Source organism: Triturus cristatus, chromosome 7 (genome assembly GCF_964204655.1).
Source record: "Triturus cristatus chromosome 7, aTriCri1.1, whole genome shotgun sequence".
Taxonomy (NCBI): domain Eukaryota; kingdom Metazoa; phylum Chordata; class Amphibia; order Caudata; family Salamandridae; genus Triturus; species Triturus cristatus.
Genome location: NC_140590.1, coordinates 1,175,695,491 through 1,175,723,004, shown reverse-complemented (window position 1 = coordinate 1,175,723,004; position 27,514 = coordinate 1,175,695,491). Strand labels below are relative to the sequence as shown.

General features: G+C 45.9%; 1 protein-coding gene across 1 annotated transcript in view; it reads right to left on the bottom strand.

Annotated features, from left to right (window-relative positions):
• The window catches only part of LOC146811372 (integrin alpha-M-like), a 278,712-nt gene extending 251,994 nt beyond the window's left edge, over positions 1-26,718 (bottom strand). The window contains exon 1 of the mRNA XM_085618488.1: positions 26,567-26,718. Coding sequence (XP_085474614.1) covers positions 26,567-26,606 — 40 coding nt within the window. The 5' untranslated portion in view covers positions 26,607-26,718. The remainder of the gene's footprint in view (positions 1-26,566) is intronic.
• Between the last annotated feature and the right edge of the window lie 796 nt (positions 26,719-27,514).

Genomic DNA, 27,514 nt, shown 5'->3' with positions numbered 1-27,514 from the left:
GTCATGCTAATCACAGGGGGACCCCAACGCATAATGTTACCTAGTGTATGTAGGTGTTTTCACTGTATTCTAAGTGTCTTTTAACATAGCACTGGCTCTAGGACTGGTTAGTCAGACTCAGTTACCACCAGTATCCGTCTGAAAAAGTTGAGGGTACAGGATGATTTTGCAACAAGGCTTCTTTCTGCTCTTCTTTTTGTTCTTTCTGCACGTTATCCTTCTTCCTGCACTTATCTTCGTATTTGAGGACTTCTGTTGCTTCTTTCTGCACTTCTTTTGTTTCTTTCTGTGCATTTTTTCTTCTTTCTTCACATGTCCTATCTCTGTAGGCATAGTTAGAAATTAGCATTTAAAAAACCTTTGAAATTCACTGAAAAAACCATGGGTTTCACACACGTTATAGTTAGGAATTAGCATTTAAAAAACCTTAGAAATTCAATGAAAAAACCAAAGGTTTCACACATGTTATAGTTAGCTGGACATTTCACTCGTAAAAAACCATTGAAATTCCCCCGTTATAGTTAGTTCAGCTAACTATAACTCGCGCGCCCGCAATGCACTACTGATGACGTCACATATTACATCACTCATGACATGGTCACTGACATCACTCATGACATCACTGATGACATCTCAAATGACATCACTGATGACATCACTGATGACATCATCCTTGTGATAGAGTGGCAGACCTCCTCTCCCCCTAATATAACCATTGAAACACACATTCAAAAATAGAAACTAAAATGTTCAAAATAATGAACATATCAATATCAGTTACAACAACCTATTCAGTAATTCTAAGAACCACATACACATACAGTAATTCACCAACAGTCCTCTACAGTCACTCATACATGTACTCACTCATCATATGTACTCATACACCTGTACATCCCGTTACACAATGCCACTCATCCATAGAGTAACTCACACACATAGTCACTCATGCTAATAAAGAATCAATCATCCATTTACTTGCATATACAGTTATACACACACCACCACACTTACTTCTACAGAAACTTACATATACTTACTCTTTTAAACAATCACTTATAGAAACACATACTTATTCATACAGGAACTCTTCCAATCTCTCACTCTCACATATACTCACTTATATACACCAATAGTCATATATACTAGTTTAAAACATATGTAGTTACTCATAAAGACACTATTGAGACAGTCATTCACTCACTAACACACCCATGCACACACTCATCCACCCATACAGTCCTGCACACATGCTGTATTCAACACATACAAACAGTGAGTCACTCATTCATGCACCTATGCACTAAGTAATACCCCCCACCGAACCATACAGAAACTCAGACACTCATAGTGATAAAAAACCAACTAATAACCTATATAGACACTCATGTAGCTACTCACCAACCCATGCAGCCACTTATACACAAAGTAAGAAACTGATACAGATATTTAAATATTTAAAGATTACTCAGTAAGCCATGTATTCACTATGATACACTTAAACAGTCAGTTACAGAAAAAAAATTCCAAAAGAAAGTATCCATTTAGACACTTATATACCCATTTATTCTTCCTTTGACCTTGAGATATACATAAATATAAAAAATATATAATTTTCATAAAAACACACAATCACTGGATGATGTCATCAGTGATGTCATCAGTGATGTCATTTGAGATGTCATCAGTGATGTCATGAGTGAGTGACTCACTGTTTGTATGTGTTGAATACAGCATGTGTGCAGGACTGTATGGGTGGATGAGTGTGTGCATGGGTGTGTTAGTGAGTGAATGACTGTCTCAATAGTGTCTTTATGAGTAACTACATATGTTTTAAACTAGTATATATGACTATTGGTGTATATAAGTGAGTATATGTGAGAGTGAGAGATTGGAAGAGTTCCTGTATGAATAAGTATGAATAAGTATGAATAAGTATGTGTTTCTATAAGTGATTGTTTAAAAGAGTAAGTATATGTAAGTTTCTGTAGAAGTAAGTGTGGTGGTGTGTGTATAACTGTATATGCAAGTAAATGGATGATTGATTCTTTATTAGCATGAGTGACTATGTGTGTGAGTTACTCTATGGATGAGTGGCATTGTGTAACGGGATGTACAGGTGTATGAGTACATATGATGAGTGAGTACATGTATGAGTGACTGTAGAGGACTGTTGGTGAATTACTGTATGTGTATGTGGTTCTTAGAATTACTGAATAGGTTGTTGTAACTGATATTGATATGTTCATTATTTTGAACATTTTAGTTTCTATTTTTGAATGTGTGTTTCAATGGTTATATTAGGGGGAGAGGAGGTCTGCCACTCTATCACAAGGATGATGTCATCAGTGATGTCATCAGTGATGTCATTTGAGATGTCATCAGTGATGTCATGAGTGATGTCAGTGACCATGTCATGAGTGATGTAATATGTGACGTCATCAGTAGTGCATTGCGGGCGCGCGAGTTATAGTTAGCTGAACTAACTATAACGGGGGAATTTCAATGGTTTTTTACGAGTGAAATGTCCAGCTAACTATAACATGTGTGAAACCTTTGGTTTTTTCATTGAATTTCTAAGGTTTTTTAAATGCTAATTCCTAACTATAACGTGTGTGAAACCCATGGTTTTTTCAGTGAATATATATATTGGTAAGGCCAGCAACACCCGACACCCCATCATGAATACAGTACAAGAGCTGATTACAAAGTCATTCCAGTCACGGCCACTTGAACAAAAACTGAAGTTAAAAGAATTGGGACCTCATCAGCCTGAAATAAACCTACAGCAAACTACCCAGGACAGAGGAAAAATGTCAAAACGTACATTCTCAAATGCCTGGTACACAAAAGCTGATTGGCTTACAGGCTGCCCTATACGCAATTCTCTGTTCTGCTTCCCCTGCTTGCTGTTTGGCGGTGACTTTTCTTGGACACGGCAAGGAATGGTCGACCTGAAGCACATCGCTGAAAAAATAAAGAAGCATGCGCTCACAAGAAATCATCTGGAAAACCTGACAAGACTGGGAATGTTGGGGGAAGACGCACCAATTGAGCAGCAGATAAATGATGCGTATCGCAAATCCATTCAAAAACACAATGAAGCTGTGGATAAGAACAGACAAAATCTATCCAAGATCATTGATTGCATTCGTTTCTGTGGTGCTTTCGAACTGGCATTGCGAGGCCATGATGAATCGGAAACTTCCTCAAAACCTGGGATCTTCCGAGGCCTAGTGGATTTAATGTCAACCATAGACCAGGATTTGGAAAGACATTTAGCACATGCTACAGTCTTTAAGGGCACCTCTAATACAATACAAAATGAACTCCTTGACTGTATGCTCGAAATTATAAGAAGCCATATTGTGCAAGAGTTGCGAAACACAGACTTTGTGGCTATTCAGGCTGATGACACCACTGATGTGTCCACTCAAACACAGTCCGTGTTAGTGTTTCGGTACCTTGACAGTGACAGAAACATTGTGGAAAGATTTTATGGCTTCACGCATTTAAGTGACTCTAGTGCAGCAACCATCACTGAAGCAATACTGTGTCAACTGGACTTAATTTTCCCGGACCTGCCTCAAAAACAAAAACTTATCGCACAAAGCTATGACGGTGCATCCGTAATGAGTGGGAGCCTTAGTGGAGTTCAGAAGAGAATTCGAGATGTGTACCCTAAGGCTCATTTTGTGCACTGTTACGCCCACCAACTCAATCTTATTATGCAACTGGCGGTATCAAAGATCAGAGAGACACGAGTTTTCTTTCAGGATATCGGAGGCATAGCAGCATTCTTCACACGTTCCCCCAAAAGAACAGAAGCCCTTCATGAGATTGTGGACAAAAGCGTACCAAGGGGATCCTCAACTCGTTGGAACTTTCACATTCGTACAGTCAACTTAATCTTTGAACAGAGGGAGGGCCTTGAGAAATGTTTTGTCGCCATAGCATCCAGAGCAGACTTTGATCACACAAGTCAGAATGAAGCCCATGGCTTTATTAGAACACTACAAGACAAAGAGTTTCAGTTCTTACTGTTTTTATTTCATGACATAATGATTCCTGTTGATGTGTTATACGATCAGTTGCAAAGAAAAGACCTAGATACTGTCTCTGTGAAAGCCAATACATCTGCATTTGTACAACAGATTATGAAAGTGAGAGATGGGGTTGAAGATTTAGAGAGCAAACTGCCGGAGCATTCTGTTTTTGCAAACCGCAGACAAAACATCACCTCTCTGGTTCGAATTGGAAAGGAGATATGTGACATTGTAATTGTGCAGGCGAAAGAACGATTTTCGTTCTCAAAACATTTGGTGAGTGCGACTTTATTGCAAAGTAAAGAGTTTGCACAATATGATGAATCCTTCCCTGAGCGTGCTCTGAATCAGGCTGTGGAAGCGTATCCTATGCTCAAAAAAGAGCAGCTGAGAACTGAGTTAACTGTACTCTACGGAATGCCTGTGTACCGGAAGGCCACAAGCGCCTTGACTTTGCTGAGTTTAATTCATAAACTGCATATGGAAAACTCACTTACAGAGACAGTGACTTTACTAAAAATTGTGATTACGACTCCAATGACAACAGTAGAAGCTGAACGATGTTTTTCAGCCTTAAAGCGCATAAAGACATTCCTCAGGAACACCATGCTAGAGGAAAGACTAAATGCTTTGGCGATGCTATCTGTAGAGAGCAAGCTAGTCCAAAAGATACCGGACTTCAACATGAAAGTAATTGACAAGTTTGCTACACTGAAAGAGAGACGTGCGGATTTGATATACAAAAAGTGAATGCTGCTACTTGTTTGAATACAAAAAGTTCTGATTGAGGTAAGAAATGCATTGTTATCTCTGTTTTTAAAAGTTTTGTAGTGTTTGTTCTATTTGGAGACTACACAGATTTGCTCACCTTTGTTCACTGGCCGGACCTGTCTCCCGCAGGGTGAACGATTCGTTGCTTGTGTTGCCTATCAAACCTTTCCCCTTGGCAAATTGCGAAAACCTTTATACCAGTGGTTCCCAAACTGTTTACTCCTGAGGACCCCAATTGAGTCACCACTGGAAGCCGGGGACCCCCAAGCAATTTGTATGACTTAAATTTCAAACATTAAAACAGTAATTCGAAAACAATAAACACACGTGTGCACACAAAACGGATACTCGAATTACTAAGGATTTTAGTATTTTATATTGAAAGAATTTGTAAAAAACAGGAGGGTTAGCGCTGCATCTCCATGACTAACTTTTAAATGGTTGGTTTTATTTCGCAGTATGAGACTCCTGCCAGGGCCAGACTGGAAACCCAAAGCAGCCCTGGCAAATGTTTTCAGACCAGTCCCCATACAGTGCACACCTAGTGCAGTGAGTGCGCCTGACCACTACAAAGGGGGCTTTGGGAGGCTCTCCCCCCAAGACAATTTAGGAAACAATGGTGCAGTCTACAACAAATTTATCATTATATATTGAATTGTATCAGCTTTTAAAGAGTAGTAAATGATGACCTTACTATGCACCAGGATATGACAATCTTTGTTGGGGTTCTTCAATGATTCCCATATTATCCTCCTCCAACAGTGCCTCTCATCTCTCCATAGCCCCTCTGTCACATGTATTTAATTTGTTTTATAACATCTCTCATACCATTGAAGGATGTCAGAGCACCTTAAATCACACACATATAGGGGCAGATTTACAAGCCCCTTGTGCCACAGGTGCGTCACAAAAAGTGATGCACCGGTGACGCATTTTATTTTAGTGCCCCATATTTCCAAGGCAGGAAAAGCAACCCTGCGTGACTTTTACTGGTCTTGTAAATATGGCCCAATTGCACACAGCACTTTACGTGAAAGGGACGTTCCATGAGTGTTGCTGTGGGTGTTCCCACGCATAACCCATGGAACCAGACACATTTCCAGATTTACGAGGAATCGTAAATCTGGAAATGTGTCTGAATGCTACGCCACCCCAGGGGAGGCGTAGGGAGGGGCAACTTGGAGAAATGTATTAATTTCTCCTCTTTCTATGCATGTTGCATTCTGCAGCACGCATAGAAACAGGATATTACCTCTGGTGATTGTTTATGTACAGGAAGGGACTCCCTTCCTGCACATAAACAATCAGTAAAACAATGACGTTTTGCAAGTTCTATGTGTGCTAATGCAGCACACTTAGAAGTTGAAAAACGCCATTTCTGATTGTTTATGTGCAGGAAGTAACCCTTCCTGCATGTAAACAATCTCCCCACGACACAGGCATCCTTGCACCATGGTGCAAATGTGCCTGTGCAGGCGCATGGCAGCAGTTTGTGCGCCAGCACAGGGGGAAGCACAGAGATGCAACATATTGTTGTAAATATGTCGCATCCCTGTGCTTCGAAAGTGACTCAGTGCGGCGCAGCCAAATGGCTTGCGACACACACAGTCAATTTCCTTGCAAATCTGCCCCATGGAGACAATGATTCATACGTGTAAATCAGTGTATAGAAAATGTTACATAAGGCAAATGCGACTACAGGGTGTAGGATTCACATGTTATTCATACTGGTAGGCATTTTTAAAGAGTGCTTGGTCTGGAGAAGCACAAACTCAGGATTCAGAACATAACAGTGGTTAGCATTGACTTTAACAATAAAAATGTATTGCCACCCAAATAAACCTTTTTAGCAGGATTAGGATAATGAAAGACTTGAAACAAACATATGTTTCTAACTTGTATCATGCAGCTTGCAAGCAGCTCTTTGATGACAGTTTATAGGTCACTGTGCTAGATTACTATTGTCACTTATGAACTGCACAGTAACAAAAGAATCTGTGACTAAAGCAGTAACCCACTAACCTAGGCACATAAAAAATGTTTTTCAAAATGCATGGTACACGTTCTTTGCAGTAGGCATATTAACCCTCTGTGCTACATTAGATAAGTCAAAGCTGCCACTTGACACAACTCTCATCTCTCTCCAGCAGGTACATTAATCACCGACGTAATCTTTTTTTTTTTTTTTTTTTTTTTTTTTTTTTGAAACCGTTTATTGCAGGTTGTAAAAGTTACAGGTATGGGCCTACAACCACCCGGCCGGCCGCTAGAATGACAAAAGCATATTGCATACATACAGCAAAAGTCTCTCGGCAGTGCAGAGCAGTGAAACAGGAGTAATCAATGGTGCAGGCCACACAGCTCCAAGCCCACAGTACGGTTCCCTTTTCTTGAAACAAGACAACACCAAAAAAAAAAAACCACACCCGCAAGGCAACCCGCGATCCAAAGTAACAGCACGTGCTCCATAAGTGGGGGATCCAAACCAGCAGCAGAACTCTGAGGAGGGGAATGGGAGTAGGCCAGGGACTGGGGGACCACGCGCCCGCGGCCGAGGGAGGGGGGCCGTCTAGGGAGACGGAGCAGGCGAGGCAGCCGGTAGCAGTGGTGGCTCACAAATACCCCCGCGGTAGGCGTTCCAGGGGCCCCAGAGTTTCACCCACGCCCCAGGCTTACCCCTCGCCACATACACCACCTTTTCACGAAACATACACCAATCCATATGCTCTTTCCAGGCCGACACCGCAGGGGGCCTCTGGGATCCCCACAATTGAGCAATGTCACGCTTAGCTATCATGTATCCCAGAGTCACCCACCGCGTCTGCGGGACCGAATAGTCATTCGGTTCCCATACATTCAGCAAACATCTCCTCGCTTCAGGCAGCAGCGCGACATGCGTAACCACACGCAGGACCTCATGCACACCACGCCAGAATCGCTCCACCTTCGGGCACTCCCACAGTATATGCATGAAAGTCGCCAGCGCACCACAGCCACGCTTACACAGTCCGTCACCAGCAAAACCCATACGCAGAAGCCTTGGCCCCGTCACGTAAACCCGGTGAAGGATCTTGAGCTGGACGAAACGAAGGCGAGCCGGGATGGCCACCTCTTTCGGAGAGGCCACCGCGGAGATCCAATCCTCGTCGTCCAGCTCCAGCCCGTCGGCAACCCAGGCCTCGCGGAGACTAGTCAGCAGGCACGATCTATCGTTGATCAGTTTTTTGTATATGAGGGAGATCGTGCTGTCCGGTACATGGCCGTCCAGCACTCTGTCCTCCAGGGGGGAAGACTCCGGAATGGATGCGACGTCCGGGAAGACGGAGCCCAGCGCATGGCGGTCTTGTAGGTACCGAAAGTACTCACTGCCCTGCAGCTGAAACTCCGCCTGCAGCGTCTCAAAAGTTTTGAATCCCCCCCTCGTCCAGAGATCTCCCACCGTGCTGATTCCGATCGTGTCCCACTTCTCGAAGCCCTTCGACGTCCATAGGGAGCCCAACCTCTCAGACGCATACAGCGGTGACGCCCGGGTCAAACGGTCCTTCCACCCCATAGCTGCATTAGCCGCGTGCCAGACACGCACCATAACACGCGTCGGTCCCGTCAAACGGGAGTCGGGCGCGCCAGAGTAGAGCGCGCGATTGTAATCGCCACCGGGTAGGAGCATTTTATCCATCTCAAATGCCGGGTTCAAGGCGGGCCCATAAAGGCCATGATTAATTGCAGCTAGTTGGGAGGCCCAGTAATACCGTTTAATGTCCGGGAGGGCGACCCCCCCATCGTACCACGGGAGCGTCAATTTAGCCAGAGCAATGCGCGGCCTCCCGTCCCAGAACAGGCGCCGCTGGAGGCCCTCCACCTCACGGAAATAGCGTGCCGGGACCAAGTCCATAGTATTCTGGAGGGCGTAGAGGAATCGCGGCAGGGACATCATTTTGAACAAAGCCGCTCGGCCGAGCGGCGAGAGCGGCAGACGCCGCCAGCGCACCACGTCCTCCCTCAAGCGCTGGAGGGGGGGCAGCAAATTCCGCTCATAGCGGGCCTCCGGGTCAAGTGTGATATAGATACCCAGGTACCGAAAACCTTGGGAGGCAATCTGGATCGGACAGTCCCGTGGTAGGGCCGGAGCCTCCCCGGAAAGCACATAGACACAGGATTTCGCCCAGTTGATGACCAGGCCTGAGTTGCGACCGAATGAGCGCAAAACATCAACCAGGACGATCAGTGAGTTACGCGGGGAGGCGAGATACAGAAGGATGTCGTCAGCGTAGAGGGACACACGGTCCTCATGCTCGGGGGTCCAGCGGAGACCACGGATAGAAGGGTGCCACCGCAGCCACTCCGCCAGGGGCTCCAGGGCCAGGGCAAACAGGAGAGGCGACAGGGGGCAACCCTGTCGCGTACCCCTCCCCAGCGCAAATGGGGCCGAGACTCGCCCATTCACTACCACCTGCGCCAATGGGCCCGAATATAGCAATTTGACCCAGCTAATGAAACCCGGGCCGAACCCGAACTTCGCCAGCATCGCCCAGATGTATGGCCATTCAAGCGTATCAAACGCCATGGTGGCGTCCAAGGACGCCAAGATGGCCGGCTCCCGCACAAACGGGACACGCGCGAGCACCCCGTGCAAGCGCCGCAGATTGAGCGCCGTGTTGCGGTGCGGTATAAAGCCAGATTGGTCTTGGTGGACCAGGTCGCCCACCACGCCAACCAACCGGTTGGCCAACACCTTGGCCAGGATTTTGGGCTCCGCGTTCAAAAGCGAAATCGGCCTATAGGATGTGACCCGTTCACGGGGCTTCCCCTCCTTGTGGATCACCACAATTGTGGCCAGGCGCTGGTCCGGCGGGAGGGAACCCTGCGAGTGGGCCGCCAGGAACATCGCGCGCAGGTGGGGCGCCAACACATCCGGGCGTAGCTTGTAGAGCTCGATGGGAATACCATTGGGCACCGACGTAATCTTGACACTTTTATTGTTGCTGGAAAACTGCTGATTCTACAAGGAACTTTTTTGTGCTTTTAAAATTACTGCCTGAGGACCCCCTGGGAATGTGTCACGGACCCCTGGGGGTCTGCGGACCACAGTTTGGGAAACACTGCTTTATACCATTTATATTTGGGGTACTTGCGTGGACCTATGTGAAGTGTGTGTACAAAGTTCAGCTCAACCAGAATCACGGTAACAGCGCATTGCGCTGCCTCTTTTATATTCAGTATATTGTAAGACTGTTTTTCTTCCCCCGCCTTTCCTTGTTTTGTTTCCCTGTTTTCCCCTTGCTTGCCATTCGTTACTCTAGAGTCTTATTCAGTATGTTGTAAGACTGTTTTTCTTCCCCCGCCTTTCCTTGTTTTGTTTCCCTGTTTTCCCCTTGCGTGCCATTCGTTACTCTAGAGTCTAATAGAGTCGGAAGGCCGTAGGGGAAGACTGTGGACTTTTCTTCAAGTTCCTGACGCTCCTGCGGAACGAGCCTGGCAACCATTACACTGCTGTGCAACTTCTTCTACTCTTAGAGCTGAGATTTCCATGAGTCTTATAGTCTGAATTCAGCACCTGAGCATAATAGGACAGAATGTATGAAGCTCTGTGGTAATACTGAATAAGCAGCTACCTATGTTATGCCATCTATTAATGTAATAACTGCACTTTCACAATTGCTTTATTAACCTTCCTGCTTTCTCAAATTTGCTTGAAAATGCACGATTTTTCTTCTTTTTTTTCAAAATTTTCTTGGGGGGGGTTATCCCCCCAAACCCCCCTTTTGGGGTTCGGGCTCGCTCGCTGCGCTCGCTCGTTACGGTGCTGTATGCTAATTCGTTTGCGCCCCACCACTTTAAAATCTCATCCACCGCCCCTGGTGCCCAGGTCTGCCCTTGGGGGCGCGGGCTCTGGATTGCCGGCTAGCTGGTGAGCGGCGGCATGGCACACCGGTTGGAGTGGGATGTGAGCCTTTGGCTGCCTAAAGTCCCTTGTCCCTAGTGCTCCCCAGTTCCCCCACAGGGTCTTGCTGTGTGAGGCACGGTGGCTGTCCGAGCGGGGGTCCACTTGGGTCTTCAGACTTCCCGGGCGGGTGTCGCAGCGCAGAGAGTCATGCGGCGTAGTGTCTGGGATCCGTCGCCGGGGGCGGTTTGCGCACCGTTATGTCCACAATTTCGTGAGGATGGCATGCGTGATCTCTCAGGTTTGCTCGTTTCTACCATAGGTATAGGGAGATTTGTCCCTGGGGAGGCCTCACGCTGGGCGCGCCAGGCAGAATGCAGCGCAGCCAAGTATTTGACGTGGTCTGGCGATAGCGGGAGGCGGGCTCTCCGATGTCTCTGCTTTGGGCGCTGAGCGGTATCCAGAGAAACTAGGGTGTTTATTTCTTGCGGAATGGTGGAGGATGCTGCCCGGGCAACAGCTGCAGCAGTAGCGAGGGAGAGAGTCCTTACTCCCCCGCAGCCAGCCATCAAGTGGTCCTGCTAGGGTGGTGATTCACGGTGTTGGCAAGGTCGGGTACCGAGACCGTAAACAGTGTTGTGGCGTGTTTCTCGGTAACCATTATGAATAAAGCCTTAGCGCGGCCAAATAGAAGAAGAATTCTATACATCGTTGTTGATTCGGAAAAGTGTTTATTCATCGTGGATCCCAACCTGTAGCTTTATCCTGGGACCCTGCCCAGATCAAGCTCTAGATAGTCTTGATCGGTGGACAGGAGTGGAGCGATGGTCATTTAATAAAAGGAATGATGCTGGGAATGGCGCCCCTTATGAGTAACGACTCCCCCCCCCATCCGCCATCCATGCCTTGTTGGGCCGGTGTGTTACACTGACAAAAAGGCGAAGCCAATTAACATTTTGCCTTATGTTAAATTTTCCCTCTTTTGCACCAACATTCCCAACTCTAATTTACAGATCCCTGTTTTATTGTTTACTTTGACATGTACTTGGCATGGATGTGACTTTGCCCTGCAAACTCGGATTCTTTACTCACTGTGTTTGCCTCTTTTTCAGATCTGGTTTTCTGGTTCTGAGATGGGTGGGTGTGATTTATGATGTTCCGATCAGCACAGAAAGGGTGATCGCTAATTACTCGTATGATTGATGATCAGGCCGGGGCCGTGAAGGGCGGCCGGACCTGCTTCCAGGATGGGCTTGCCTCAGAAGTGCCCGGGGTGCAGCCAGTGATGTCACACGGCATCGCTGTTTCTCCAGGATGGCTTTGCTTACAGCTGGACTGGCAACCAGCTTTGGGCTCCTGTTTGCGTTGGGTGGGAAGCGGGCATTAGCTGCGCACTGAGCAAACAAATCAGATTTTTCCCATATAAAAAAAAAAATGTTGGTCACATTGGAGTTTCCGGCTCCACGGGGTTTTGATTTGCGGAGCTGTTGGAAAACTATCACCTTGTAGTCTCGATGGGTGATCGCCAGTTGTTGCGCAGTCGGCGAAAGGGAATACATCGGTTTTGGCGGGTGTTTCTCTACATTGGAGAGCGCTGTCGCCTGAAGAAAGCTTCTAGGAGCTTGCTGTCAAATGACATTTTTCCAGGGGTACGGTTGGAACACTGAGCCTGCGCTCTTCCTTAATAAAATAAAGTGGATGGATATTACTGATGCTATGCCCACTGACCGCCTCTAGGGGAGATGGCTGTTGGACCGAGTCTGAGAGAGTAGCTCAGGTGGTCATTGCGAGTGCTGCCAAGATTTGACTTGCAGGTCAGCATATAACAACCTACCTCTTTCTAAGAAGGAAAATAACTTAGTTGGGTAATACACCGATTCTTAAAGCGCCAAGGGAAAATTACATTTGTAAAGTGCATTTTAGGAATAAGGCATAGTATCCGGATTTTATTTCACTCGATATTTACAGGCATTTCGGTGTTTTGCCAATATGGAGTTACTAGGAAATACTTCGCTGCGTGGTTTCCATTTAAGCCATCAGCCCTGACTTGTGTAGGTTGAGGTTACGAGTTATATCATATATCTGGATGCGATGAAAGAAACAGCCAGATCAAGGTGGGTGGCACACCAGTCTAATCAGATTTTAGCACACGTGTTTTAAATGTTCTAAGTGTGTTAAGCCCATAGGGGAGTGAGCACACGAGTTTTCAAATTAATTTACAGACAGAAGTAAAGGCATGAAATTTGTTGCGTGGCAGAATAGGAGACCACGCAGCACAGTGGTGTTTCTATACACACTTTGCTCTGCTCACAGAGTATTTCAGGGTAGTAGTGCATTTGGATCCTGTAGTGCGCACACTCCTTCACTTCTCTGCCATCTTTTGAAAGTGGAAGTTTCTGGTTGCCTTGAATATGTATGTTTTTCTCTTGGCTCGAATATGTATTCTGCCTGCAATGCTGAGGTAAAGGGCAAAGATGGCTTGGTCACTAGACACTATGAGAGATACGTTGGTATAGAGAACTCATGAAACAGAAGTTTACCTTGATGAACACCGTATCATCTCCTCATATCAGGGTCTTGGGGTGCTGTTAAGTTACCCATATTGGTTCAGTTCCACATCTATATGGATGAACATATATTGGTAGGTTGGGAAGGGGTGGTTTTTCCTCGAAGAAACACAGGTTTAGGGTACGTGATTGAAGCAATGATGTTTTCACTTGTAAATGCACAGGTGGCATAGGTTCTCAACTGGTAATTAAACAAGTGCACTTCGGAGAGCACTACGGTTCCCAACACACATTGCCCTTCCATGTTTTCAATGTGGGTGCACACGCCGGGCCTACACAGGCCTATCTTGCTACGACGCCTGATGGGGTCCGGGTCTGTGGCACTGGAGTGGGGTACGTGTCCACCGCCATTGCAGACTACGTCTTGGGCCTACGTGTAAAAAACAAAACAAAAAAAAAAAACATTTAAACATGGAACGCTGCCCACAGTCCAAAAGAGGTTTGCTCTAAGACTGCAACTCTGCCCCTCCAATGTGCATATGTTGGCCATTATCTGAGCACGATGTTATGTAGGGATTGCCATGTAAAGGAGCAATTTACAGCCGGTTTGTCCTTTCGTTTGCATGTGTTGGCTCATGGTTGGGTCCATGAGCCGGGGGGTGTGGCAAGTGGCGCCATCTGTGGGGTTACTATTAGCCAGGCCTACCAGTAACGGTCACTATGATCCAACTAGTCAGAGCTATGAATTGTATGGCCTATAGATTACCGTACACGGGTATATTTGTGTAATTACTGATATCGATATGTCTCCCTCATCTTCATTGCTTGATTTTGCTCACAAGAAAGTGTCAGTCATAGGCCTTTAAATGTCACTCATAGGTGCACTGATATGATGAAAATGTCACACATAGCAAACTAAAACCTTGGAAGCTATGAATGGGGGCGGCTAGCTCTTGGTTGGCTACACAACTAACCTAGAATTGTGGCTTATTTATCTGATGCAAATAGAAGCACTGACTAAGCCAAAAGATGGACTTGTTGTAGGTGTAGTGCCCCTATTGTATTGAATACAGGGATGCAATGACATAGCGGCAAAATACTAAGCGGCCACTACATATCGGCCTACTACATAGCGGCCACTAAGGCTAAATTACAGCACAAAGTTTACCGGTGTAATTTGACCAAGTGGTTGCTGTTGCGCTGCACGTGACTTAATTGCTCACTGGCGCTTGGGACAGTCTGCCACAAGTTGGCGCCGTCTGTCTATTGTAGAGATGACCCAACAGGCATGGATGAATGCAATTGGCATTGAAATCACTGCTGCCAGCTGCCCAAGCCATCCTAATAGTTTTGAGGGCTTGGAATAGGCGGAATTATCACGTTTGTGTCAGGGTTAGTAGTTGTGGTGTTACTATGACTGGCAGCACAGCAGGAGCAAGGTGTGGTGCAAAAGGAAGTGGCCGCCTGACATGAGTCCTGGCATATAGTGGCACAATTGTCAGGTGTTCCGTAGAACTGCCTTGCTGTATATAGTGCAGGCGTATGCTGATTCTAGTTTTGCGCAATACTGGGCGTCTCTATGTATGTTTCGCCGTGAACAGCTCTAGGTCAGAAATTGTGTTTTACTCTGCCTTCAGTTGGCATTGCGGTACGTCTGCCTTGGTGGTAACCGGACAGGGTGCCCTGGTTTGGGCAAAACAGTATATCAGTTTGGGGTTAATTATTGGTGCAATAAACCAATTTGTACTGCTAGGGTGCCATAAAGTGGGAAGACCACTTGGGGGGCAGTCTCTCTCAATTTGGCTGAACATGAATGAATAATGTCTTCATTCACTAATTCCGATAATGGGCATTGCTCCATCCTTCTCAGCAAGGTAGACCAAAGTGGGTGGATATGTCCTTTGACTTTGAGGAGCGATTCATTCAATGCTTTTCTTTCATAGAACTATTCTCGCCAATTTTATTTCAGTAGTTTGGATGGTGCCTTTGTCTCAAATCCATCAATATTTCATTGACAATCTGGTGACTCGCTGTCCACCTGTCCTTGTTCAAGACCGTCTCATGGCGCCTGAGTTAAATCGTGGACCATGTAGGTTTCAATTGTTTCAATATCAGTTCTGTCTGGGCAATCGACCCAATCGGTGTCGCAAGTGACCACTCATTTGGTCATTGTTCAGTGGGGACAAGATGGGGCGCTCCAGAGAGGTCCGCCTTCTCTTTAGTTTTGTTGGTTTCGAAGGAGTCAGGAACTGTACTCCTCCCCTCAGGGGGCTTTAAACCGTAGCAGGCTCTTCTTGGATGTGGCACAGCTGTGTCCGGCTGTCCGTTTGTTTGCATTATATCGATGTGGGGTTCTAACTTACTATTATGCCCGGGTGGCAGTGATGGAATTTGCACGTTATTTCACCTTTAACAGAGTCGCCTGTTTGAACCGCCCCCACCCCCCCCGGGTGTATGTCTGGATTGCGATATCATGGGGGTTACTGGTTTGAGGCCGATTTTCAGGGAAGGGGCCCCATTGGTTAGTTCCTGCATGATACAGAGGTTTCCTGGCAGTTCTTAATTGGCACTAATGCTTTAGACCTCTATTCCGTCCCACAAGTCCTCGTAGTGCCCTCACTAGTGGGACGATATTGATAAGTTGGATGCATGGCATCTAGTATTGGGACGATCGCTACACCTCACATGCTCCTTACAAATCCAGGTTCAGCATCATAGGATTAGTGGAGAAATCCCGGCAGATAGTATTTTGTTGACCACAAAGGCAGAACAGGGTGATATGTCGCCTATGTCATGGAATTGGAAGACATCTACATAGCAACAGGTGGAGAGCCCATTGGGTGCTTGAGGCACATTTGATAATGGTGCAGGATAATTATTGTTTTACACTAGGGAACAGGGATCTTGTGCCCAGGTTCTGTCTTTCTTTGTCTTTGGTTACCAGCCCAATGGTGAGAACGTACAATTTTACACTTACTCTGGGCAACTACAACGCAAAGAGAGGTGCTGCGAAGGCAAAGCCTCGGCCCCTGATGGACTATGTTTAATTGTAGTTGTGGCGGAGTGGGGCTCGCAAGCTCGTCGTCTTGCTATGTCTGGTCGATGCAGCTAAAATGTGCCCTCGGCAAACGCTGAGGTAGATGTAGATGTACCATGAAGGGCATGGTTAATACTTAAAGTTGTCCCAAAGTTTTGGGGTCAGACTGTGTTTGAGCAGTAAGTCTACAGTCCTTAGGAAGCATTCAGCATTCCGTCAATCCAAGTAGGGCAGTTAGCGATACATAGTACCGGCGAGTTGGTAACATACACTGGTTATTCAGCGACATCATGCCCCGGAGGCACGCACGCTTCACAGAAAACAGAGCTCCAACCAGAAGGGGGCAAAGTGGCAAAAACTAGTAAATAGGTTTAATATATGTGTCTCTGGCCTTACAGCTGAGTGGAGCCAGTCTCATCTAGAGGCGCACCCAGGCGAAAATTGTGCACTTCATAATGTTCGCATGACCAATGCGGTTGTGGTATATCCAAGCGGATCCACTGAAGGTGTACTGCAGCTAAACAGTAAACTAGGGATCTGGGATCCCAACACTTTTGGGGGTTTGAAGCATCCAGGGTCAGAGATGGACAGTAGGTACTGTGCATCTATGATCAGACGGCAGTTAAGCAAGAGGGGGGCGCTGCGTAAGTTGTCACTGCACAAAAGGCTGAGATGTCTCCAACAAGGTGCACAAGACATATATTGTTTCAAACCAGATTTGACACCAGTAAGAGGTTCACCAGGGTTTAGCAATTAAAGGGTTGGTGCAAGCGTCTGGTCAACGGGGCGAAGTAAGTGCACCCAGAAATAAGGGTAGGTGACATGTTCCTGCAGTTAAGCTCAAATGCCCGCCCGGTTAGCTAGATTAGCCTCGCTGGGTGGGGACGCTGTCAGCCATCATAGTGTGCTGCCGTCCCAGGAAATGAAAAAAAAAAAAAGAATTAAAATTAACGGAGCAGGCAATTTTCCACCGCTGGGGCTGCGCAGAGTGGGCAGTGTGAACCCCCGCCACCCCATATCTGGGAGTATTCTAGGATGAGGGGTAAAGTAGGAGTTAGTCAATCCTTACTGTTAGGCACCATATGGTAGACAGTGTGCACTGCTTAAATCAGACAGATTCTCTATGCTGGTATGCCTAGGGGGTTCCACCTCAGAGGGGACTGAGCGGGCGAAATTCCCATAAAGAATAAGGGATACATGGCTTGGGCAGGATGACCCCCTTGCTCATTGTCACATACTTCTAGTTATGCACACTCTTGTGCGCCATGATTTAGCAAGCAAAGGGACTGTTCAAAGGTTAAGTATAATCCTTCTTGCCATAATAGCCAAGTAGGCAGGCGGGTTGGGGGAGCAGTCACCTAGCAAGTGGGCTGCTGTCCCACAGATGGGGCACGCAGGTGTTCAGGCACACACAATGCTAGAAGGACGGCAGCTAGGTGAGATCAGCAAATAGATGGGGCAAGGTTAGCCATGGTGTCTGCAATCGTCCCGCCCAGAGTTGGCACGGGCGGAGTCATGTGATGCAGGGGAACTTTCCGGCATGAGGGTGAATAGTTCTTGGCACAAATCCACAGGCCAAAAGGGCCTTTGGTTTCATCAGACACTAGCTGATCCAGGCTAACGTCAGGGGCCATTGTGATATAGATGGTGTCCATCTATCACCAGTAGGGATGGTTCACTTTCATCTAGAGTTGCAGGAGGCTCTAGACAGGAGAAGTTGCGGGTAAGACTATAGCTGTTTTGGTGGGGGTGGCCGCCTCCAGAGCTGTGGCGGAGTTACAGGGGGATCTGGAAGCAGACGGGTACAGAAGGGTACCTCTGCACGGCACCATAGGGGGTGCCAGAGCCAAATCCTAGGAGCCTCATGGGAGGTTCCTGGAAAACAGTGTTGGGGCCCCGTTAGTCCTTTAGACAGTTGTGGGCCTGAACAACCGGGCGTTTGCTATGCTGCGCTCTGCCTTGAAAGGGGGGTGAGTAATAAGGGACCAAGTGTCACGTGATCCGGGAAGAGGATCACCAGTAAGAGCAGCACAGGTGCGGTTTGCCCCAGTGCTGCCTGGCTCATCAGGCGGGTAGGCGGCCCAGTTGGTTAAACAAAACGAATTTCGTAGCGCGCGCTGCATCGCAAAATGCGATGCAGCACGCGCTACAAAATTCGTTTTATTTACTTAATTGTTTACTTACCTGCAATTATCCATATTCCGGTTTTTAGAACCCCCCACCCTGCTCCTCCCCCGCCCTGCCTTACCGCCCCACGGAACTCCCTCCACGGGCCGCGGCTGCGATACACATGAACAATAATAGTGAGTTGAAAAAATACTATAGTTTCAGTGAAAGTTGAATTTCGCTTGAAAATTGATTCACAGGTAGGTTGTTTTTCAAGCTTGTGGCATTAGCAAAGGATTGACCATCCAGGACCCACCACAGCATAGGTGTTACAAGGAGCATCAGCTGTCAGTATGATTGGTGTTAATATTTGAACCCCACAGCATATCACTGTGCTGAGGTGTGCTTGTAATCCGGTCCGCAGGCCGGTAGAGATTTCTTCTGATACAGCAGTGTCCGAGCGATTCAGATGTACTGGAAGGGTAGATGAAGAGCAGAGGAATGACTGACTTGACGACCTAAATGATTGTTATGTTATGTTAATAAAGCTTATAAAGCGCACTGCTACCCTGAGGTGTCCTGGCGCTGGGAACTGCCTACTTGGTTGTACTCTTTCTAGTGCTCCTAGTAACACCTGTGTAGGGCACCAAGTTAAGAAACAGAAAAGTGACGTTTGTGGTGGGCAATGAGTCTGTGGTGGCTATTATGACGAATCTGGCAACATAGGATCCCTATGTGATGAGGCTGGTGAGGGAATTGGTGCTACAGTCTAGGAAATGGAACAAGCAAGGGGTGGGTAATTGAATAGCAGCAGTATTACCTTGTTTGCATTGGTTGGCATTCTGGGGATCGGCAATGGAGGCAGAAGAACATTGTGTCCCAGATGCCACAGGGACCGTGACAGCTAAAAGAGTGGTGATCTTATAACACAAAACGTAGATCAAAGTCTGTGGCGGTGGTTCATAAAAGTTATTCGACACGTGGATTGCAAGAAAGTGAAGAATGGAAAAGACCCTGAAATCATGAAAATGCTCGAGTGGGATGGGAGTACAAGAAGTTGGGCACATATTTTTGAGAATAAAGACAGAAAGCCAAATTCAGCAAATGATTTTTCAAACACTTTCTAAATACTGGCAGTGTTCTAGAAAGTCAGTAAGGCCATTCAAAGGCTGTGGGTCTAGTAAAACAAAGGACCTTAAATGGGAAATACACGGGAAAGTCGAGGAATAGCGGAAGCTCACAGGGTTGTCAATGGACCTCCCTTGAATTGAGTAGGTGAGAACTTCACCTACTCACAGTTATCAAAACTCGTCCAAACCAGTTATTTCTTGGTTTGTGGGCCTTTTCTCTTCTCTTGTAGGTGGAAACAAATTCTGCAGAATAATGTTGGAACCCGCTTCCTAATAGAATGGAATAAATATGTATTTCACCTAGCACTGCGGAGGACACACCAGGAGATGTTTTCCAACAGATAATAACTATCAGCTAGGTGGATAAGGTGAGGTAAATCAATGAAATAGGATGGAGCTAGACCCTTATTACACTGGAAAACAAACACATGTATTGAAATTGACAACCAAAGTGAAATTGGCATACAGTGCAAATGAGATAGTTAAGGTGTAATACTGCAATATGGTCAGAATTCCCGAACTCAACTAAAAGGCAAATGAATAAGTGTAGAATAAAATAAGGTACATGTAGGGTAAACTGTGGCCTACCCACACAGAGTAAACAACAGCAATCGAGTCGAGATAACATGGGACATTGGATAAAGACTTTAGCAGGGAGGAGGGAAGAAAATAAAAGATCTTCTCAACATTTTACAGTTGGTTGAGGCATGTACGTGAAGCCAAAGAAATCTGTTTATGAAAGCATTAAAGAATATACCAAGATTACACTCACTTCTGGAAGGTACAATTGTAGAAGAAAAGGAAATTGAAAGAGGAAATGTAATATGCATCAGAAAGGTATTTCTGTTCTGCAGGGATGAAAGTAGACAAAATGAGACACCACCCGGTTTTTGATGGCAGATTGACAAGCAGAAATGCTAACATTCCAAAAAGCTTTGAAGGTTGGCAATACAAATTAGACCTAGAAATCACCTGCAATAAAATAAAACTGAAATAATAGAAGACAAAGGAATGGTATACAAAGTAAAGAGTAGATGGCCAAGCGCAGAGCTCTTAGGACTCCATGCTGCAAAGAGACCGTAGTGAACAAAGAATCTTTCCCAAATAGCGACAAGGAACAACCTTATAAGAAAACAAAGACAGAGCAGGACCTGAGATACAGAGAGTTAAGTGCAGATATGGGATATCGGAGATCCACTGTTTCAATAGCCACAGAGAGATCCGCAAGGATGGATCCTGAATACCAAATCCAGAATATTGTGGGACGCTAATATCTTAGACAAAATATCGAGGGACAAAATATGGAAAGGTAAATATGTAACATTTTCTAAATCTAGCTCCACATATATGTATCTGATATATACATCTTCAAGGTACAAAGATGTCAGAGTATATCTATACTTCCCCATATGTACTTGCATTTCAATATTTTGTCTATGAAATTTTGTCGATGATATTAGTGTGCCACAATATTTTTGTGCTCAATATTCCAGTGTACAATTTTACTAAAAAGTACCAGAATGAACTGTGGACAACCCGGGTTCCTTTCTTATCACTCATTGGCTCCATGCTTCTCTTTGATCCTGTACAGGGCTCTTCTGCCGTTTTGCTAGGATCACGCTATAGAAATACCATATACATACATCCATAGACACAGAATCGAAGATAGTTTCAGATGGTGGCACTGAATGATGAAACGATATACTGCAGATTACGTAATCTCAGCAGAGTTGCCGGGACAGGCGCCAGAGTATGAGGAAGTAAATTGCGCCCTGAAAAAGCAAGATAACTTAAACAGGATGACACATTCCAGAATTCTCAATATTTATGGTCACAAAGAAATGTCTTAAGAGTTAGAAGGAAGTGATTTATTAAAATACTGAAGGAAAGATACCAGATGACAGAGAAGTTTTAAGAAAATTAAAATGTTGAGGAATACGTAGAAGAGACACAGACTTGATAAGAGAGTAGCAGAAAGAGAGTAAGCATCAGAGGCAGGAAGTGGAAGCTGAAGGGGGAGGGATAGAGTGGGGAGGGCTGGGAGTTCTTTTAAAAACAGTGTATATATAGTGTTTTAATCAGCCAATAAAGACATACTATATATATTTTAAAAAGGCATCGGAAGCAGGAGGATTTACTTGAGAAATTAAATTAAGAGCTTCTGACTCAAAAGCGGACGCAAAATCGTGTAAGGTAGGAAACAGCTGGGACTCATCAGAGCGTCCACAACTCAGAGTATACAGCGAAATACAGGTGTGAAGAGAAGGAGAGAAGCATATACGCGTCTGTGTTTTGTTTTCTGAAAGACCCAATGAGGCATTCTTTTATTTGATAGAACTTCGCTAACTCATTTGTGTTGCCAGAGGCATTCAAGGGTGGATGGGCAAATTGCCCCAGCTTCTGGGTAATGAGATAAAGCCAGAACTGAATTGCAGGGAGCGATTAATATATCTTGGCCCCGGTGCTACTACACCGGTTGTACTAATGAGAACTATGCCACAGTGTGTTAAAGTGTGTTTTTTTATTTTACTCTGTGCTCTGTTGCCCCGTGAGGATTTACTTAGAAACCACTGTAATGATTGTCAATCCAGGGCAAAACCACCTGGCCCGTGTTATACAGGTTCAAAAATTTGAAATTAAATTCTTCAGAAGAAAATGCTTATGTTTGCAAGGAGCTAGGAGACTGGTTCATCAATTGACTTATTTTAAAGTTCAGATTGTCTTGAAAGGTTAAGGTATCTAGTGATCTCCTTTATTGTTATTTTTTCGAGTTTGGGCCTGAGTACGAGTTTGTGTTGAAACAAGGTGGCATTTATTGTACCTCATAAATAACAAAACTCCAGGGTGCAGTATTTCTTGGGTGCGATAAATAGCACAATTACGAGTTTTCGGGGAATAACATGCAGATTTTGTTATTTAACGCACCAAAATCTGCACTGAACGGTAAACACTGTACACATTTCCTCTGTTGAATATCGTCAGGTTTGACCTAGCAAAATTAAACGAAGGGTGAGGAATTTAATGTCGATAATATTCAAAAGCAATAAATAACTCTCACCTCGTAATTCCGACCTGAGCAGACAAGAGTTTACACACGGGTTGGATTGCACTTACTTGCTCGCAAGAGGCCCTTTAATGTTAGGTGTGTAGGCACAGCGCTACATTTGTCAAAAAATATAATTGTAGCGCCTAAAATCATTTAGGAGCTCTACGGTCATGTATGTATCCAAATGGTCCAAGTGTGTCACTCAGTCTCTGATTCGTGATATGTGGTGATCGGTCTAAAGGCGTCGCTCCTCGTGTCTGTCCGAGTACGGAACACGGACAGACATGAGGAGCGACACCTTTAGACCAGTCACCACAATAAAAAGAGAAACGTACAGAGAACATAGGGGCCCATTACGATGGCCGCATCGCAAGGGAGCCAGGGACCGACCGCCGAAGGTGCAGCGGTCCCAACAGTGGCATTAGGATGCGCTCGCCACACTGGCGGGCGCATCCTGCATTTTTTACATTGCGGCGGGCGGTGCTGAAAGCAGTACCCGCAGCAATGTGAAAAATGCATGTTGTTCATTTGAATGCACAACGTGAGAGGCACCGCGCGGTGCCTGCCACCTTGTGCATTCAAATGTAGTGGTACCCCCCGAGTGCACCCCCACCCCCCGAACACCCTGGGGGCCCGCAACTAAGGCAGAAACTGCATGACGTTGCCGCCAAGGAAAGGCACGTCTCCGCATTCCTCCTAATATGGATGGCACCATATTGGAGCCCTTTTCCGCCCGGTCGGCTGTCAGACTGGCGGAAAACCGGTGGACGGTCTTTCCGTTCTCCGGGGTCCCCCCCCCACCATCGTAATATGGTGGGGGGAAATGGTAGGCAGGCGGTGGGAATTGGCGGGCGGATCGCCACCGCCATACGGGCAGTGGCGATCCGCCCGCTATAATAATGACCCCCATAGCGTTGATAACGTCGCGGGACGATTTTCCTTGTTAGCGACAAAACACGTGTCGGCTGTTTGGAGGTTCAAGGAATAAAAGAAAAGAACAAGAATTTACTTTTCTGTGTTGAATGCGGGCAGTTACGAGGACAGAAGGAACCCATTGGATACGACACAGGATCACTGAGAAGGAACTGTTGCGGCCCAATAAAGAAGCTAATTCCGTAACTAGGCAACGATACGGGTCCGTTTTACACTAAAACTTTATAATAACACGCTAAGCGGTTTTCTGCAAATAAGACGGTATAAATTACTAAAGATAAGTTGTGGACGAGTTACAAAGCAAGAATCAATCTGCCTCACTTTGAGAAGACAAAGGATAAGGGTCTTGGAACATAATAAACTCCATCGCTGAATAAGATGGTCCGGTGACAAGTCATAGAGAATAAATAGATAATAGACGAATCCGAGGAGATCGAGATATGTTATAAGGAGTCTTTTACAACGGCAACCAAACAGTGCCTACAATAAGAGAGACGATGAAATATTTTTTGTCTTGAAAAAGATGGATAATTAAATCAAACCATCGAAACGCGTCGACGCAGCACTTCAACACAATCTGTGGGAACAGCTTTTCGTGTAGACACTATATTCTCAGATTGTGTGTATGAAAAGCCTTCTGAAATTGATTAACAGATGTGTTACCTTAATGACAAATTATACTGTCTGTCTTTGTCTCTCTGTTTAAATTTGTGGGATTGTTAACTGCTAGATGTAGCTATTGTGTGTTGTAGGGTCCGAAAACTGCACTTTAACAAGGGGTAATAGTTGTGCCCCTGAACTTAGAGGAATTTGTTTCAAGTATATATGACATTTGTATGTCTTAGATGCATTTATGACGGGATCATAAACTGCTTTTGTCTGTTTTTAACTGGTTTTTAATAAAATATTATGTTTTTATTGAATTGTTTAATGGTATGATTTACATTAACTAGATATATCCTAGCACATGGGCTTAATACTGTGTATTTGAATACACTAATTGGGTTTCCCAACATTACTAATTTTGATTAAGTTGTACCACAGGAATTTCATTTCTACTCGAATTCTGTGCTCACACTTCTGCACTTTGATAATTATTGTGACATCATTTTTCATGTGCTGAGGATTTTCTTTTGTATACACTTTGAAGGTTTTTTTTTCATCCCTACGTTCTCCCTGTGTCACTCTTTTCCCTGTTCTTCCCCCTTTTGGCTCCCTTTTCCGCCTTACTTTGTCTTTTACTGTTTATCCGTCCAATGAAGAAAAATAAGCCCTGGCCCCCAAAAATTATTGGCAGCTCCCACAACCTGGACAAATTAAGTACTACACACGAGCCATGAATGTGCTTGTATATCCATCAACTGAAACTGGGACCCACTTGCAGCCCAGCCCTAAAAACTTGCCTCCAGTTGTTATTTTTTTTTTAAAATAAGTGCAGGTGCCCAAATATGCAGGGGGTTCGAAGCTGCGGATGACTAAAATAAAGAAAGAGAGACCAGAAGAGCAGGGAAAGGAATTAACAAATTACGATTTTAAATGCGGGCAAACGACGGTCTCACATATTAGGGACAGTAAGTCAGAACGATGTATGTAATTGCAGCCCTCCCTCACAAATTAAACTAATGCTGTAACATGTTCTATATCAGCCAGAGGAGAGTGGTATGGCCCGAGGTGGGCAGACAGCTGAACCTCCTCTGAGAGAGAGCAAGTCAGAGCTGCCAGTAAAGTACTGACCGCAGCCCCGCCTTACCAGTAAGTAAAGGAGGGTACAGTTCTGGCAGTGCACCTCAACCCCACCTGTAGCAGCAGCCCCTGCTCACTGGCGTAACGAAAATTGAGGGGGCCTCCCTGCAAGGTACGAAGAGGGGCCCCTCCAGGCTCAATCAAGAGCTCTCTGGCCAGAGTGCAGTGCCGAGGGCCCCCCCCCGCACTGCGGGGGCTGCAGGGGCCTGTGTTACGCCCCTGCTCTTAGAGGCCGGGAGCCGCACGCAGCACTCCAGGTGCACCTTATAGCTGCTCTGGCAACAACAGCACCTCAACCCTCACCTACAACATACCCTCATATTCCAGTGCTGACACAAGCACACCGAGTCTGTTTCACAAAGGCCTCTGCACTATTGTCGTGGCAGGGTCGGTGGTGGGGGGGCTTACTCGTGGCGCGACCTCCGTCGTTAGAAACTTCAGTGCGGAGGTCCCGCCACGAGACTGGAGGCCTTTGTGGATGGGGCCCTGAGCTCTGCCCAGGGCTTAATTTGTCAAAAAATAAGTGCCAGGGCTCTTGTCAGGAGCCCACTGTACCTTCACCACCCGTTGCTCCTGCCAGTGCTGCCAATGGAAGTACCAACATAACTGCTGACCATCGCACTCCTGCAAGTGTGACAGTTCAGACTACTCCATGCCCGCAAAGCTATAAGAGTGGCTCGGGCGGTAGGTATTAGTCATTTTTAATGTATATTGAATTAATAAACAACTGTTGTTGTGCTCATCTCTAAATTAGACAGACACCACCACCATGTGGCAGACTGTCATAAGTGCCGGTGCTGACAATTACTGCCAGTGCAAAGCACCGGAAACCACTGAATCAAATTAAGCACTGGGCTCTGCCAGTACCCTTCAGTATTTCTCTGGAGCACCGCCAGCCATTGCAACGCTAAGAGAGATGCAGAACTCTGCTTGGGATCGGCGGCCGCCATTCTAACTGGCGACATGCACCCTCCACGTTCTCTGCATGGGGAGCCACACAAGTACGTCTCTCTGATCCTGCAGGACCCCAGTATTCCAGTACCTGTATCCACCCACATACAGCGCTACCTGCTCTCTGGGCCCCTCCTTGCTGTACTAGTACTGGTTTCCCCGTAGCTCTGACTCTGTGCATCACAATTACATCATAATGCGCAGCTCCTCCGTTATTGCAGTACAGGGGGTCAAACACAGTTCTGCAAACGCACCTCAGTTCTCAACTAATGCATCCTATTATTTCAGTAACTGGACTCACACCCTGCTGTGCCCATGTACCTCCTGTCTGAGTTGCTGTACCGCATCTTTGCCACACAATTCGAGGACAAGAGTCGCACTCGCACGCATCCTGCCAGTGTGCCCCGCCACATACCTGGAGCCAGCGTCAGCAGGAGTAGGGAAGTCCTCGCCATCCTGTGCAGACAGCCCCAGTGCGATGCTGCCTCTCCCGGGTCCAGATGTGTTTAAAGGGCAGTGTGGTTGTTGCAGCTGTGCACTTTCTCCTCCCTCTCGCACTGACACGTTCAGCTCACTCACTCTCCCAAAAAAGAGTGAGATGGCATGACATGCTTCCCCTTCCTTCGAGCTCGAAAGCAGAAACAATCCGGGGGAGTTTAATGCGGACAGTCAGTGTGAACCCGTCTGAGGAAGCGGGGGCTGCCATTGCCAAACACCAGGGGAATTCCTGGAAGGCGAGATGACCCTTACGAGCATCCTTAATTCCATGACCCACCTGCCCACTACAGATTACAACATCGCTTTCTCAGGGTGTTTCAACGAATCATCGGGCATAATAAAATGTTCTCAGAATGTTGACCAAGCTGTGACCCTGCAGGCACCATACCCTCCCTCCCAACACTAGTTTTAACCCTGAACACTCAGACAAATAGTGACTCAGCAGTCTTGCGAGCGCTTGAAGTGCTTTTTTTGTTGTTTCACATTTCTTCATTAAAATGTTTGTTCTCAAAAGTACAAAAATATTGAATGACTATCACATATCAGTCCGAAAAGAGAATTTATCATGAAGAAACTAAGGAATGGGAATAAGAAAAACAGTAAAGAATGATATAAAAGATGGAGAAAAGAAAGACGAAAGAAAAAGAGGTAGAAAAGAACACATTTGCCACAACTCTTCTGCAGACTGCAAGTAGAAGAAAGAGAGAGAATTTCTGAACTACAGATATGCATCTAAAAAAAAGCAAATACACTTAGGAAATGAAGGATGGAATGAAAATGAAGTTAAAATGTAAACGGAGACCACTTTGCGGACATGAATTACCTTATGTTTTTTTTTATATGCACTACTGAGAAATAAATGCAT